At 41.8% G+C, this 16,204-nt stretch overlaps 1 protein-coding gene across 10 annotated transcripts in view; it reads right to left on the reverse strand.

The window, feature by feature from the left end:
* Positions 1-16,204, reverse strand: part of plekha1b (pleckstrin homology domain containing, family A (phosphoinositide binding specific) member 1b) — an 87,985-nt gene that overhangs the window by 31,212 nt on the left and 40,569 nt on the right. For all 10 annotated transcript variants that reach the window (XR_007894326.1, XR_007894327.1, XR_007894329.1 and 7 more), the window contains exons 3-6: positions 14,159-14,215; positions 13,884-13,929; positions 11,916-12,013; positions 418-546 (exon numbers count right to left, since the gene is read on the reverse strand). Coding sequence is in view for 5 of the 10 variants with exons in the window: in XM_051667812.1 (XP_051523772.1) it covers positions 418-546; positions 11,916-12,013; positions 13,884-13,929; positions 14,159-14,215 (330 nt within the window). In the remaining 5 variants the exon portion in view is untranslated. The remainder of the gene's footprint in view (positions 1-417; positions 547-11,915; positions 12,014-13,883; positions 13,930-14,158; positions 14,216-16,204) is intronic.

The following is a 16,204-nucleotide window of genomic DNA, read 5'->3' on the forward strand; positions in this document are numbered from 1 at the left end:
ATATACAAAAATAATTACAAATAGTACAGATGGGTCCCCTTTGGTGTTCAGGAATAGTTAGCCACACTAGGCCTGTCTGTCCTGCTCTCTCTCTGTTTACGATACAAACCGAGCGCCTGTGTGAGATGATGCGTGTTGTGGGATGTGTATACAAATGAGCAATAATTCGTAATGTCACGAACACACTCATTTCAAAACGAGACATTTCAGCAGGGTGGCAACTATAAATGCTCTTTTTAGACTGCGGAGGAAGTTTTGAGTTCTGAAATGTACAGTATGTTTTTATAGTACAGTTACCTCTTATTTGTCTAAATATCAAGGAAAATGTGATTCTCCATTTCATGACCCCTTTAAACATTCTCTTCATGTATAATGTTGCATGTGAAGTGTGAATGTGGTCAGTGTCTGCTGCTTGACCTGTGTGGTGGTGATGATGGGAACTCCAGCGATGATCTCCGTCTTATAGGACACTTGTTTTGTGGCACCCAGCGAGTCCACACATGTCTCTGCTGCATTATGACACACCTGCTCACCTGATTTTGGCACCTGCGGAAAAATGTTTTGTAATCCACAAATGATAAACAAGAATAAAATTCCAGATTCCATGTGGAGTTCATATACAGTACATATGCATGTATTTATTACATGGCTATATATCAGGAATACTTGATTGTATCAATGGTGGCATTCTACGGTCAAATATTTTTGTGTAATGAGCACTAAACTGCCCACAGGAAAATGTTATTTGTCAGGATCAGAGTGTAGGGAATGAGAGGCTCAGGACCCAAATGCAGAGTGAAAATAGCAGGTTTATTTTATACAACAAAAAGGGTAAAAAAACAAAAAAACAAAACACCCATGAGGGGGAAAAAACAAACATAAACTACCCCGTAGGGGAAAAAGGTATCCAGGCTGTGGCAGAGGGTAATGGGGAAACAGGACCGACCAGACTGACAGAATGAGGGAAGGTAATCCACACGGACTGGAACAAGACACAAGACCGACTGAACACATAAGATTGGAAACAAGACGAACTGGCACTGGACAGCAAACATGAGGAGACTAAAATAGGTAGAGAAATCAAACAGATCAACAAGACAGGGCAGGTGTGACAAATAAAATAATAATGGGCAAACAAGGAGACAGGACCATGACAGTACCCCCGCCTCCCGGTGTCCCAAAATGGGAACATCAAACAATACACAAGACAGACAAAACGAGCACTAACATACATTGGCGGCCAAAAGTTTGGAATAATGTACAGATTATGCTGTTTTGGAAGGAAATTGATACTTTAATTCACCAAAGTGGCATTCGACTGATCACAAAGTATAGTCAGGACATTACTGATGTAAAAAACAGCACCATCACTATTTGAAAAAGTCATTTTGTATCAAATCTAGACAGGCCCCATTTCCAGCAGCCATCACTCCAACACCTTATCCTTGAGTAATCATGCTAAATTGATCATTGGTACTAGAAAATCACTTGCCATTATATCAAACACAGTTGAAAGATATTTGGTTCGTTAAATGAAGCTTAACATTGTGTTTATGTTTGTTTTTGAGTTGCCACAGTATGCAATAGACTGGCATGTCTTAAGGTCAATATTAGATTAAAAAAATGGCAAAACAGAAACAGCTTTCTCTAGAAACTCATCAGTCAATCATTGTTTGGAGGAATACATTTTTTTTTTAGTTATACAATGCTTGAAATTGCCAAAAAACTGAAGATTTCATATAAAGGTGTACACTACAGTCTTCAAAGACAAAGGACAACTGGCTCTAATAAGGACAGAACGAGATGTGGAAGGCCCAGATACAACTAAACAAGAGGATAAGTACATCAGAGTCTCTAGTTTGAGAAATAGACGCCTCACATGTCCTCAGCTGACAGCTTCATTGAATTCTACCCACTCAACACCAGATTCATGTACAACAGTAAAGAGAAGACTCAGGGGTGCAGGCCTTATGGGAAGAATTGCAAAGAAAAAGACACTTTTGAAACAGAAAAACAAAAAGAAAAGGTCAGAGTGGGCAAAGAAACACAGACATTGGACAACAGATAATTGGAAAAGAGTGTTATGGATCTTAACCACATTGAGCTTTTGTGGGATCAGCTAGACTGGAAGGTGAATGAGAAGTGTCCGAAAAGACAGCCACATCTATGGCAAGTGCTGCAGGAAGCGTGGAGTGAAATGTCACCTGAGTATCTGGACAAACTGACAGCTAGAATGCCAAGGATCTGCAAAGCTGTCATTGCTGCACATGGAGGATTTTTTATGAGAAATCTTTGAAGTCGTTTAAGAAGTTCTGAATTGTTTTTCAAATTGTAATAGTAATTTTTCACATTATTAATGTCCTGACTATACACTGTGATCAGCTGAATGCCACTTTGGTGAATAAAAGTACCAATTTCTTTCCGTAAGACCAAAATCTGTACATTATTCCAAATTTTTGCCACCAGTGTAAAACAGAAAACACAACAGAAAGGGAGGGAAGGGAACCAAAGAGGGAACTTAAGGAAAGGGGTGGGGACCGGCGGCCTGGGGGGAGGCCTCAGGGTGAAGGCAGGGTCTGGCAGCCTGGGGGGGTGGCTTCAGGGCAGAGGGGACAGAGTAATGGGTGGCGGCCGCTGGACAGGGATCGGAGTACTGGGCGGCGGCCGCTAGATAAGGGGAAGTGAACTGGATGGCGGCCACTGGACAGGGTTCAGAAGGAAACGGCTCGGGGGCGGAGCCCTGGAAGGCTCGGGCACTGGCCGCGACAGGGGAATGGCCTCCATGGCCGTGAACACCAGCAGAGACTGGGGGATGATCTCATTGTTCTTGAGCACTGGCAGTGACGGGGGAACAGCCTTCGTGGCTGTGAGCACAGGCAGTGACCGGGGAATGACCTCTGTGTTCGTGGGCACTGGCAGGGAAACAGGCTTTGTGGCCGGGAGCGCTGGCAGCGACTGGGGAACGGCCTCCGTGGCCATGAGCGCTGGCTGCGACTGGGGAACAGGAGCCCTTCTCCTCCTCCTCTTCCGGGTGGCAGGGAGCACTCCTGTGGGAGCAGCTGTCATTACCAAGGATGCTGGCACTGGGACGGCCGAGGCTTCAGGCGCTGGTTCTGGGATGGATGAGGCTTCAGGTGCTGGCTTGTTTACCGTGGCAGGTGTGTTTGCTGGCTGGTCGACCGTGGCAGGCGTGGGCGCTGGCTGGTTGACCGTGGCAGGCGTGGGCGCTGGCTCGTTGACCGGGGCAGGCGTGGGCGTTGGCTCATTGACCGGGGCAGGCGTGGGCGCTGGCTCATTGACCGGGGCAGGCGTGGGCGCTGGCTCATTGACCGGGGCAGGCGTGGGCGCTGGCTCATTGACCGGGGCAGGCGTGGGCGCTGGCTCATTGACCGGGGCAGGCGTGGGCACTGTCTCGTTGACCGTAGCAGGTGTGGGCGCTGGCTCGTTGACCGTGGCAGGCGTGGGCGCTGGCTCATTGACCGTGGCAGGCGTGGGCGCTGGCTCATTAGGCGTGGCAGGCGTGGGCGCTGGCAGCAGCAGGGGAATGGTCTCCGTGGCTGTGGGCACTGACAGCAGCAGGGGAACAGTCTCTGTAGCAGTGGATACTGTCAGCAACTGAGGAGTAGGCACCCTCCTCCTCCTCCTCTTCCGGGCGGAGGGAAGTACTGCTGCTGTAGCAGCCTCCGCCTCCGCTTCATGACAGTCAGCAGCAGTGGTCTCGCCTGAGGTGTCCACTTCCTTATGGGGGGTGCCCTCGTCCTCAGGTTGGGATGAGGACTGGAAGTCCCCTGAGGCACAGACCGTGATGTTCTCCTCCCATTTAAGGGCAAGCCTGACTGCCTCGGGTTCTGGGACAATGGACCTAACGGGCTCGTTAAGGCCTGCCCAAAAGACATTGATTAGGCAGGTCTGATCGTATCCCAGACCCGAGAACAATGATAAAAATTCAAGGGCATACCCCCACACGGACTTCATCCTGCCGTAGCCTGTAAAGCTACTCAACCAGTGCTGCACACTGGCAGCCAGCTGAAAAAAAAAAATCTCTGCTGGGTCCATCTGGCCAGTTCATAATGTCAGGATCAGAGTGTAGGGAATGAGAGGCTCAGGACACAAACACAGAGTGAAAAAAATAACAAGTTTATTTTATACAACAAAAAGGGTAAAAAAACAAACCAAAACTCCCACGAGGGGGAAAAAACAAACACAAACTACCCCGTAGGGGAAAAAGGTATCCAGGCTGGGTCAGAGGGTAATGGGGAAACAGGACCGACTGGACCGAAAGAATGAGGGAAGGTAATCCACACTGACTGGAACAAGACACAAGACCGACTGAACACACAAGACTGGAAACAAGACGAACTAGCACTGGACAGCAAACACGAGGAGACTAAAATAGGGAGAGAAATCAAATGGGTTAACAAGATAGGGCAGGTGTGACTAATAAATTAATAATGGGTAAACAAGGAGGCGGGGTATGATGTAAGACAGAGAGACATGCGGCGATTCAGAAACAAAACAAGCCACGTGCTCTCACAAGACAACAAAACACCTGAATGGCATGATCGCACATCGGCAAGGCAATAAGGCAATATACGCTCATGCCAACCAACAAACAAGACGAGAGAATGCATAGAAACACCAAACAAAGTGATGCCACGCATTCTCACACTAAACGAAACCTGAGCGTACAACGCGAGGCAAATGCCACGCAATGCACGCAACAGGCAACAAAAATAAGACAGGACACCAGTGTGAGAGTTCGGCCACACACACACACCCAACACCTTAGACCGAAGTGACCGAACCTCAGCACAACATGAAGACAGCTCGCGACCCAGGTGTGCAACGCAAAGCGAGCGTGACGCGAGGCACACCTGCGTTCGCGAGAGCCAGACAAACTACTGACGCATGCTGCCAAGATGACATAAGCGTGATGCACCCACGCCAATCACAGACATACATGGAACACAAGTGATCCAGACACCGTGCTCCCGACATGAAACAAGACAGACCGAAATGTGCAGGGAATACAACTGAAAAAGCGCACTCACACAAAGACAGACAACGAAACACAAGACAGACATAGGACAATAATGCCACAGTCCTGTCAGACCAAAACCCAGACTGACAGAGTGACAGGACCGTGACAGTTATCGCTCAGATTTTGGTCCTTCATAGCTAAGAAGACTTCATGGAGTTCTCAGTTATTTAAGTATCAGCTTTGACTTGGAACATTTTTCCAAGAGTTCCTTGAGAGGAATAAAAAGACACAATTGAGACAAGTGATGGCATACAGTAAAAGAATATAACTGTAAAATTAAAGTGGATAGTATACTGTAGATAAGATAATTTGGTCTTGGGCGAATTTGGTGTATCTTGACACACTTGAGCACGGTTTGAGACATTGTTGAGATCCGCAAAATAAAACCAAACAGGATCATAGATCATACACACAAAAATGGACCACAAAATTACTTTTTGAAAAGATTCAAAATCACATCAGAAAACATGCAGTGCAAACGTTTGAAAGGGTGTAACGAACTCAGGACCAGAGTCAGATTAGAATCTATTTGCAGAAGTTCAATAAAAGAAGTACAGTTCACACAATCCAATTCGATAGGCAAATAGTGTAGTAAAAGTCCAGGCAGAGGTCACAAACACAGATAGGCAAATTAATATCAAACAAATATAAAACAGTAATCCAAAAACGTGAGTCGAATGAACAGGCCAAAAAAATCCAAACACTTGAAATCCACATACAATGAAAAATGCTCAGTAAGACAGGTAAAAACTGGCAATACTTCGCAACGTGGTGTTGCAAGCACATGTCTTATATATACAGGTGCATCTCAATAAATTAGAATGTCGTGGAAAAGTTCATTTATTTCAGTAATTCAACTCAAATTGTGAAACTCGTGTATTAAATAAATTCAATGCACACAGACTGAAGTAGTTTAAGTCTTTGGTTCTTTTAATTGTGATGATTTTGGCTCACATTTAACAAAAACCCACCAATTCACTATCTCAAAAAATTAGAATATGGTGACATGCCAATCAGCTAATCAACTCAAAACACCCGCAAAGGTTTCCTGAGCCTTCAAAATGGTCTCTCAGTTTGGTTCACTAGGCTACACAATCATGGGGAAGACTGCTGATCTGACAGTTGTCCAGAAGACAATCATTGACACCCTTCACAAGGAGGGTAAGCCACAAACATTCATTGCCAAAGAAGCTGGCTGTTCACAGAGTGCTGTATCCAAGCATGTTAACAGAAAGTTGAGTGGAAGGAAAAAGTGTGGAAGAAAAAGATGCACAACCAACCGAGTGAACCACAGCCTTATGAGGATTGTCAAGGAATGGACTGAGGCTGGGGTCAAGGCATCAAGAGCCACCACACACAGACGTGTCAAGGAATTTGGCTACAGTTATCGTATTCCTCTTGTTAAGCCACTCCTGAACCACAGACAACGTCAGAGGCGTCTTACCTGGGCTAAGGAGAAGAAGAACTAGACTGTTGCCCAGTGGTCCAAAGTCCTCTTTTCAGATGAGAGCAAGTTTTGTATTTCATTTGGAAACCAAGGTCCTAGAGTCTGGAGGAAGGGTGGAGAAGCTCATAGCCCAAGTTGCTTGAAGTCCAGTGTTAAGTTTCCACAGTCTGTGATGATTTGGGGTGCAATGTCATCTGCTGGTGTTGGTCCATTGTGTTTTTTGAAAACCAAAGTCACTGCACCCGTTTACCAAGAAATTTTGGAGCACTTCAAGCTTCCTTCTGCTGACCAGCTTTTTAAAGATGCTGATTTAATTTTCCAGCAGGATTTGGCACCTGCCCACACTGCCAAAAGCACCAAAAGTTGGTTAAATGACCATGGTGTTGGTGTGCTTGACTGGCCAGCAAACTCACCAGACCTGAACCCCATAGAGAATCTATGGGGTATTGTCAAGAGGAAAATGAGAAACAAGAGACCAAAAAATGCAGATGAGCTGAAGGCCACTGTCAAAGAAACCTGGGCTTCCATACCACCTCAGCAGTGCCACAAACTGATCACCTCCATGCCACGCCGAATTGAGGCAGTAATTAAAGCAAAAGGAGCCCCTACCAAGTATTGAGTACATATACAGTAAATGAACATACTTTCCAGAAGGCCAACAATTCACTAAAAATGTTTCTTTTATTGGTCTTATGATGTATTCTAATTTTTTGAGAAAGTGAATTGGTGGGTTTTTATTAAATGTGAGCCAAAATCATCACAATTAAAAGAACCAAAGACTTAAACTACTTCAGTCTGTGAGCATTGAATTTATTTAATACACGAGTTTCACAATTTTAGTTGAATTACTGAAATAAATGAACTTTTCCACGACATTCTAATTTATTGAGATGCACCTGTACACTGGTGGCCAAAAGTTTAGAATAATGTACAGATTTTGCTCTTATGGAAAGAAATTGGTACTTTTATTCATCAAAGCGGCATTCAACTGATCACAATGTATAGTCAGGACATTTATAACGTGAAAAATTACTATTACAATTTTAAAAAAAAAATTTCAAAACTTCTTAAACTACTTCAAAGTGTTTGCATCAAAAATCCTCCACGTGCAGCAATGACAGCTTTGCAGATCCTTGTTATTCTAGCTGTCAGTTTGTCCAGATACTCAGGTGACATTTCACCCAACACTTCCTGTAGCACTTGCCATAGATGTGGCTGTCTTGTTGGGCACTTTTCATACACCTTCCAGTCTAGCTGATCCCACAAAAGCTCAATGGGGTTAAGATCCATAACACTCTTTTCCAATTATCTGTTGTCCAATGTCTCTGTTTCTTTGCCCACTCTAACCTTTTCTCTTTGTATTTCAGTTTCAAAAGTGTCTTTTTCTTTGCAATTCTTCCCATAAGGCCTGCACCCCTGAGTCTTCTCTTTACTGTTGTACATGAAACTGGTGTTGAGCGAGTAGAATTCAATGAAGCTGTCCGTACTCCAAAACAATTATCTTGATTCTGAGATAACCTTGGAGGAACTTGGCAAGGTAATTAAGGCCTTGCCTACAGGCAAGGCTCCAGGGCCAGATGGCTTTGCCGCTCAGTTTTGTAGATCTTATGCTACAGAGTTGGCTCCACTTCTGCTAGAAGTTTATACATAATCATTAAAGAATGGAAAACTTCCACCAACCATGACACAAGCCCGGATCAGTCTGATTCTTAAAAAGGACAAAGATCCAAGCGAGTGTAAGAGTTACCATCCAAGACGTTAAAATATTGTCATAAATTCTGGCTAACCGATTAAGTGAAGTTATGGCATCTCTTATACATACAGATCAGGTGGGGTTTATTCGGGGCCGTAGCTCTTCTGATAACATTAGACATTTCATCAATATCACACCGAAAAGGCGTTTGATAGGGTAGAATGGGATTATCTTTTTAAGATTTTGGAAATGTACAGGTTCGAGAATACTTTTATTGGTTGGATTAAGTTACTTTATAGACACCCTGTAGCAGCGGTACAAACAAATGGATTAATTTTAGATTATTTTACTCTGGATAGGGGCACCCGGCAGAGTTGCCCTCTTTCCCCATTATTGTTCTGTCTTGCTCTGGAACCATTAGCAGCCGTGATAAGAAAGGAAGATGATTTAACAGGGGTGGCGGCGGGAGGTGTGGTGCATAAGCTTCTGCTTTACGCAGATGATATTTTATTATTCATCTCCGACCCCACTAGATCTATGCCTTGCCTCCACAGAATTATTAATTCCTTTTCCAAGTTCTCAGGATACAGAGTTAATTGGTCTAAATCTGAAGCTTTGGCTCTGACAGCATAATGCCCTGTAACGGCTTTTCAGCCAGGCGCCTTCCAGTGGCCCAAACAAGGCATTAAATATTTGGGTATTTTATTCCCAGCAAATTTGTGTGATTTAGTTAATTGAATTAATTTTGACCCTTTAATAAAAAGGTTTGATCGATGTGGGCAGGTGGGCTTCATTACATTTATCTATGATTGGGAAGGTTAATATTATTAAAATGAATTGTATTCCAAAATTTAACTACCTGCTACGGTCTCTCCCTATAGATGTCCCCCTCTCTTATTTCAAGCAATTTGATAGCATAGCGAAGTCCTTCATTTGGAATGGTAAATGTCCCAGATTACATTTCAGTAAGTTGCATAGGCCGACTGACAAAGGTGGGCTAGGCCTACCCAAGATTTTGTTTTATTATTATGCATTCGGTCTCAGATATTTGGCTCATTGGTCGCTTCCACCTGAGAGAGCCCCTCCCTGGTTTTGTATTGAACAGGAAGTTCTTGCCCCTATTTCGCCATTGCAAAGCCTTTCTATCAAACTATCCGGAGAAGTTAAGTTACACCCCGTTATCTTGCACTCGGTATGGACAAAAGTGTCCAGAGTGTTTAATTCGGACATTTATTTAAATGTTGCCTTGAGCATATGGCTGAACCCTAATCTATGTATTAATAAGTCCCCATTCTTCTGGTCAGAGTGGATTGTGAGGGAGGTTAATACACTCAGTGACCTGTATGAGAGTGGAGTGTTTTTTTGTTTTTTGGGATTTTTCCCCTTTTTCACCCAATTTGGAATGCCCAATTCCCAATGCGCTTTTAAGTCCTCGTGGTCGCGTAGTGATTCACCTCAATCCGGGTGGCGGAGGACACCGGCTTGTTGAGTGCGTTGCCATAGAGACATAGCACGTGTGGAGGCTTCACGCCATCCACCGCGGCATCCACGCTCAACTCACCACGCGCCCCACCGAGAATGAACCACATTATAGTGACCACGAGGAGGTTACCCCATGTGACTCTACCCTCCCTAGCAACCGGGCCAATTTGGTTGCTTAGGAGACCTGTCTGGAGTCACTCAGCATGCCCTGAGATTCGAACTAGTGAACTCCAGGGGTAGTAGCCAGCGTCTTTTACCACTGAGCTACCCAGGCCCCCGAGAGTGGAGTGTTGAGATCCTTTGAAAATTTGGTTCAACATCTTGGGATTCCCAGATCTCAGTTCTTTAGGTATTTACAGCTGTGCCACCTGCTCTGTACTATTTTTGAGAGTAGCATACACCCCCTTGAAGCAGCAGATACTCTGGGAGTGGTGATTACTGCTTTTGGAAAAGGCCATGAGGCATCAGTGTATTACTCCCTGCTAATTCAGAGTCTGGGGGATGGAGCTTCAACTTCTCTCAACAGATTATGGGAGAAAGATTTCAACTTGGTATTGGGGGAGGGAGTGTGGGCTAGGATTCTAAAAAACTTCAAGTCTGCATCTAGAGATGCAAGGGTGTGCCTTATACAATTCAAGATTTTACTTCGCTTCTATTGGACCCCCTCTAGATTGTATAGGCTTGGTCTTAAAGACACACTCACCTACTGGCGATGTCAATCTGAAGATGGAGACACAATCCATGTTTTTTGGTGGTGTGTTAAGATCCAAGAATTATGGTTGAAGGTTCAGAGTTTTATGTGTGATGTATTGGGCACTCGAATTTCATTTTTCCCCAGACTCTGTATTTTAGGCGATGGGGCGGTCATCAATATAGGAGATAAACACATCAAAAATTGGTTCCTAGCCAGTGTTATGATCGGCAGACAGATTGTTTTAAGGGGATGGAAGTCGTCTGGAGTGCCCTCATTTCAAGAGTGGTGTGCGGAGATGGGGAGGGTGGTGGCTTTCGAGGAAATGTCATCTAGAAGGCTAGGCAACTTGGATTATTTTTTTGGGAAATGGGGCAGCAATTTGTTGTTCTTGGAGGGCTCTCGGGGAGGGGCAGTGGAGAGAGAAGTATAGTTTTAAATGTGTGTGGTGATTATTATTACATATGTATATATATTTGTGAGTATGTGTGACCACAGGGATGTTTGTTGAGGGTCAGGGTGGGTTGGGGATTGGGAGTGGGAGGGGTAATAATGTGGGTTAAATGTTGATTCTATGTATATATGTTTTGCTTTTCTTTGTTAACTGTATGAATCAATAAAAATGTTAATCAGAAAAAAAGAGTGGGTATCTTAATTCCGTAAATAATGAAACATTTTGTAACGATGTTGGCAGTGCTGGCAATGATGATGACGATGACGTAGTGTAGAGAACCCAAGTGCAGTTTATTTACAAAGTGAGAACCAATAACCCTGACTACAAAACAAAACATGAACATGGACTAGACTAGACTTGACTATGGCTTGGCTTGACTTGACAACAGCGTACCAAACACATATATTCACATTCAGTACGTGACAAAAGACAATGGTGAACATGAGGGCTTAAATACATGGACATGGGGGAACATAAACCAATGAACAAACAGAACTGATAACAAGATAATTAAACAATAAACCAATGAAAACATGACACATAAACATGGAGGGAAAACATGAAATCACATGACAAGGGAAACAGGAACTAAACTTTTCAAAATAAAAGACACGAATCAACAAAATACACATGACACATTTCCTGTTAATGTGAACACTGGATCCAATCACAATAATTTCTGAGAGAAAATGAGTTCATTAATAAAAAGCTGTTTCCAGAACAGAATAAAAGGAAAAGAACACGCATGTCTTAACTTAATGGAATATGCTGAGATATATATATATATATATATATATATATATATATATATAAACATATATATGCTGATATAGAGGGATATTCCAATAGCTGCAGAGCTTGTGAAACTATTTTTCAGAATAAAGGCTTAAAGGAATGTGACCTGTTCCTTTAAACAGAATATGGACTTAAATCAAATATTATGTGTGCACAAACAAGGTGATTTATGAAAAGGATTTCTGTATTTGTATTTAATGTGTCAATACACCAAAAGGGATCCAGTTCTGAACTGTCCTTGTGACAGTAACTGATAATAAGTTAGTATGTTAGTAAGTAATTGGAATCTGATCCGAGATCAGCAAGACTTACTGTGATTTTGGTGGCATTGTTGAGTGAACTGACCCACTCCACTAAATCCTGCTTATCATTGGCTTGAAGATAAAACTTCCTCATTCCAGCATTGATGACTAAGAGGGAGGAGATAGAAATAGATTAAGTATTTTTTAAAGATTCAAGTAGAAGGCAGAACTTTTGACAATTAGCATGGCCATTCAAGCATTAGTGAACATTTTTTAATTTAATCCTCCTCAGAAAGAATGAGTGTAGTCACTATTCATTCAGTCTTACTATAACAAAAAGCACTATGGCGTTACCGCGGTACAGTGATGGAATCAGATGGTAATTCAATGGTACTTTGATATAAACTGGTTTTTAATGTACATGGTACTCCAAAGTGCTTCAAAAAACATAATTCATGGTATTATATCATGATAAATAATCAAATACCAAATACTTGGAACTTGGAATTTTGTCCAGAAGAACAAGTCACTGCCAAAGTTTCCATGTTAGTGGCATCAAATCTTTGAAAGATCAGATCAGAGTTGGGTTACACTTTATTTTACAGTGTCCTTGTTAAAGTGTAATTACACAAGTTATTACAGAGTAATACTAATTAACAACAAGTACTTCCTATAGGTTTAGGGTTGTCTTGTTATTATGCATAATTTACTGTTATTACTATAGTCAATACATGTAATATTTATAACAAGGACACTGTAAAGTAAGTGTTACCCAGAGTTGTTTGAGGAAGTAAAACTAGATATTCACGAGCAGAACCTTATGTTCCAATTAGTTTTCTGAATTATGTCTGTAAAATAATGAGTAATTTTTACTTTTGATTGGACAGAAACTCTGATCACAGAGTTTATACACATTTGCATACATTTTTCCCCCTGAATTTTCTCTTCAAACTGTTGCAGACAGACACATTTTGATGTGAAAAAAATAAAATAAAATCACAGATTCACTTGACCCCTGCATAAAGGTCAACTGCATCTTCATTCTTTTTTTAATAAAAATATTTAGGTAATTGCATCAGTTCATCAAAATGTTTTCAACTCGGTTATATGAAATTAAGTTTTATTACTTTGATTTATAAAAGTTCGTCCGGAGAGAGAGAAAGCTGTAAGGGTACACACCTGTGTGCTATATCTAACAGCTGTTTCTGACTGCAGTAAGCACTGGGAGAGCAATCAAAGGAGAGACCACGCCAGAGACACTGAGAGAAGAGACTGGCATGCAGGTTCTGTATGTGTCTGCGTGTTAATGTGGTTAAAGACTTTGCTGAAAAGCAGTATTTGATTTCATTTACGTTAAAACCGGATCTTCGTTTGTTGTGAATAAAACTTAAGTGGAATTGTTTTTCTAACTTCTGCTTCCTCCTTCCTCATTTCCACGAATTTTGTTACAAGGTATTTTAATAAAGTCCTAAATTACCAATGACATCAATGTGTCTCTGCCAAACAGATATAAATCTAAACTTTAATTCCTGTGCTATATGCAAATAATCATTTCCGTGATTATGCTAAGGTCGAGCAGCGAATTTAGCGCGCGGGTATCTGTGTGTGCGCGCTTTGTATTTTTTCCCCTCTAGGCTTGTAGTTAAGATGTGCATTAGCTGCGCTCATTGTCAGTGTTTAGTTGTTGTTTAGTTTAATTGTCAGCGAGCTGCATCAAATAAAGAAAGAAAAAGGTTCTGTCTCTCCTACAAAGTGCATCCATTTCTAACTTTGTTATTCTTTACTGCGCGACACGAGCCCTATGCAAATACTCGGTAGCAGCTGTAACAGTCATGCTGACGTAGCGTTGATTGGACGGAGTAAAGTTTACATCTGTAGCTTGAACAGCCAGATGCGAATGGAATGTATCTCAAACCACCTGTCTGTGTCTGGCCCTGATGTCAGAAACAAAAGCTGGGGACAGAGGTCATGGTCTGACAAGTCACCTGGAAGAGAGAGAGAGAGAGAGAGAGAGAGAGAGAGAGAATTGCTCTCTTACCGAAGCAGAACTCTGCCTTTGGTCGCAGCTTGGTGGCATCACTAACCTTCAGTGAGAAAGTAACAGCAGATAAATAACACAGTAGACCACATGACATGTACAAGCACTGAAAATGTAAAGGTGCACTAAACTTGATGCTGCTTCCACACAAACAGGTGTCAGTATAAAGTCCAAGATCAGCGCAACAAAACAATAATGGCTTAATACATTTCTAATTAAATATTTACCAAAATGTGCCCCAATATTAGTCATGAATAAGTAGAACAGTGACAAACCTTGGAAATATATGTTAGTTTGAGGGATCCAACATTGGATGTTCCTACTGGAAGATTCTGTAGAGGGAAAGATAGAAAAGAGTTCTGAAACTACGAATATAAAATAATACACAGTCACTGTGTGTGTGTATTGAGCCATATCTGAGGACAGATGTGGACAAAATACACTGAGTTTACTACATTCTTAAGAAATGAACAAAGGTGTATAAAGGTTTCAATTATTAACTGCTAGATAAGAAAATAAATAAATACTTAATCTGAACAATTATGACTATATTTGTATCTATGAAATTAAAACAACATCAACTACAAAAGTAGTAAATAATGGAAAAGATATGAGGCCTAGAGTTTAACTGTAGACTAAAGACTCATCTATTTAGCCAGGCATACACCTAATTTGTCCTTCAACTCACAATTAGGCTGCTTTAGTTAGCCAGAAACAGTGATCATGATCTATAACTCTGCAATAAACTGAATAGCATCTACGCTAATATTATTCCATTTGTTTCCCTGTCTCAACCTTGGGACTCCTAACCAGAGGTCACCAGAACAAGCTGGATCCAGCTCCATTCCTGGTTCGTGTTGGACTCCACTGCTACGTGTCACTGTGTGATGATGACTAATAGCAGCCGGTGCCAGCCAAACATCACTTCAGTCCATTACGATGGACTTCAGATGATGAACTGATGCCAACTCCAACCATAAGACATGGGATACTTCACATGCCATAGCCTGAACCTTGGACTTAGGATAGATCTCACCGAAATTACCGGCCAGGTTGAACTACAATGCACCTAAATGATCTCTGCATGCATCACCTTTGTCTATTGATGGACTACACTCTTATAATGGAATACATAGACTATCAATTAATTGCCAACAAAACCCTTCATCAGCCAACTAACAAGGACAATTGCATCTATGTGAACTTCTGCAGTTAATCCAGGATGAACTTCAAAGACATTAGTCATTAATCTTACAGTTCATACAAAATCTTTGTTTTAAACACTGACCCTTAACACTTACTTAGTTTACTAATTTTAAACCATGACTTGCACTATACATAAGTAATATTGGCATTATATTCATGATTTTTACCAGAGGGGAACTGGCTCCCACAGTGAGTCTGGTTTCTCTCAAGGTTATTTTTCTCCATTAACCAACATCTTATGGAGTTTTGTGTTCCTTGCCACAGTCACCTACGGCTTGCTCACTGGGGTTCTAAATACAATTATTATTTAATTACTCATTTTTAAACACAATTCACAATTGTATTTTATCAAACTACACAATGATGACTAAGACATTATAGATATTACAGCTTCATTTTCTGTTAATGCATGATTTTCTGTAAAGCTGCTTTGGAACAATGTTGTGAAAGGCGCTATACAAATAAAAATGACTTGACTTGGTGAATGTAAATATTTAAAACACAAATATTATTGAACATTTACAGTGCATTAAGAAAGTATTCAGACCCCTTCATTTTTTCACAATTTGTTGTTGCAGCCTTATGCTAAAATGCTTTAAATTATTTATTTTTCCACATCAATCTACACTCTATACCCCATAATGACAAAGCAAAAACCAGATTTTTGATAACTTTGCAAATGTATTAAAAAGTAAAAACTGAAATATCACATATACATAAGTATTCAGACCCTTAACTCAGTACTTAGCTGAAGCACCTTTGGCAGCGATTACAGTCTTTTTGTGTATTATGCGACAAGCTTTGCACACATGGATTTGGGGATTTTCTGCCATTCTTCTCTGCAGATCCTCTCAAGCTGTCAGGTTGGATGGGGACCGTCGGTGGACAGCCATTTTCAGATCTCTCCAGAGATGATCGATTGGTTTCAAGTCCGGGCCCTGGCTGGGCCACTCAAGGACATTCACAGGGTTGTCTTGGCTGTGTGCTTAGGGTTACTGTCCAGTTGGAAGGTGAACCTTCGGCCCAGTCTGAGGTCCCGAGCACTCTGGACCAGGTTTTCATTAGGATATCTCTGTATTTTGCTGTGTTCAGCTTTCCTTCAACCCTGACCAATC

The sequence above is a fragment of the Myxocyprinus asiaticus genome, chromosome 32, assembly GCF_019703515.2.
Source record: "Myxocyprinus asiaticus isolate MX2 ecotype Aquarium Trade chromosome 32, UBuf_Myxa_2, whole genome shotgun sequence".
NCBI classification, from domain to species: domain Eukaryota; kingdom Metazoa; phylum Chordata; class Actinopteri; order Cypriniformes; family Catostomidae; genus Myxocyprinus; species Myxocyprinus asiaticus.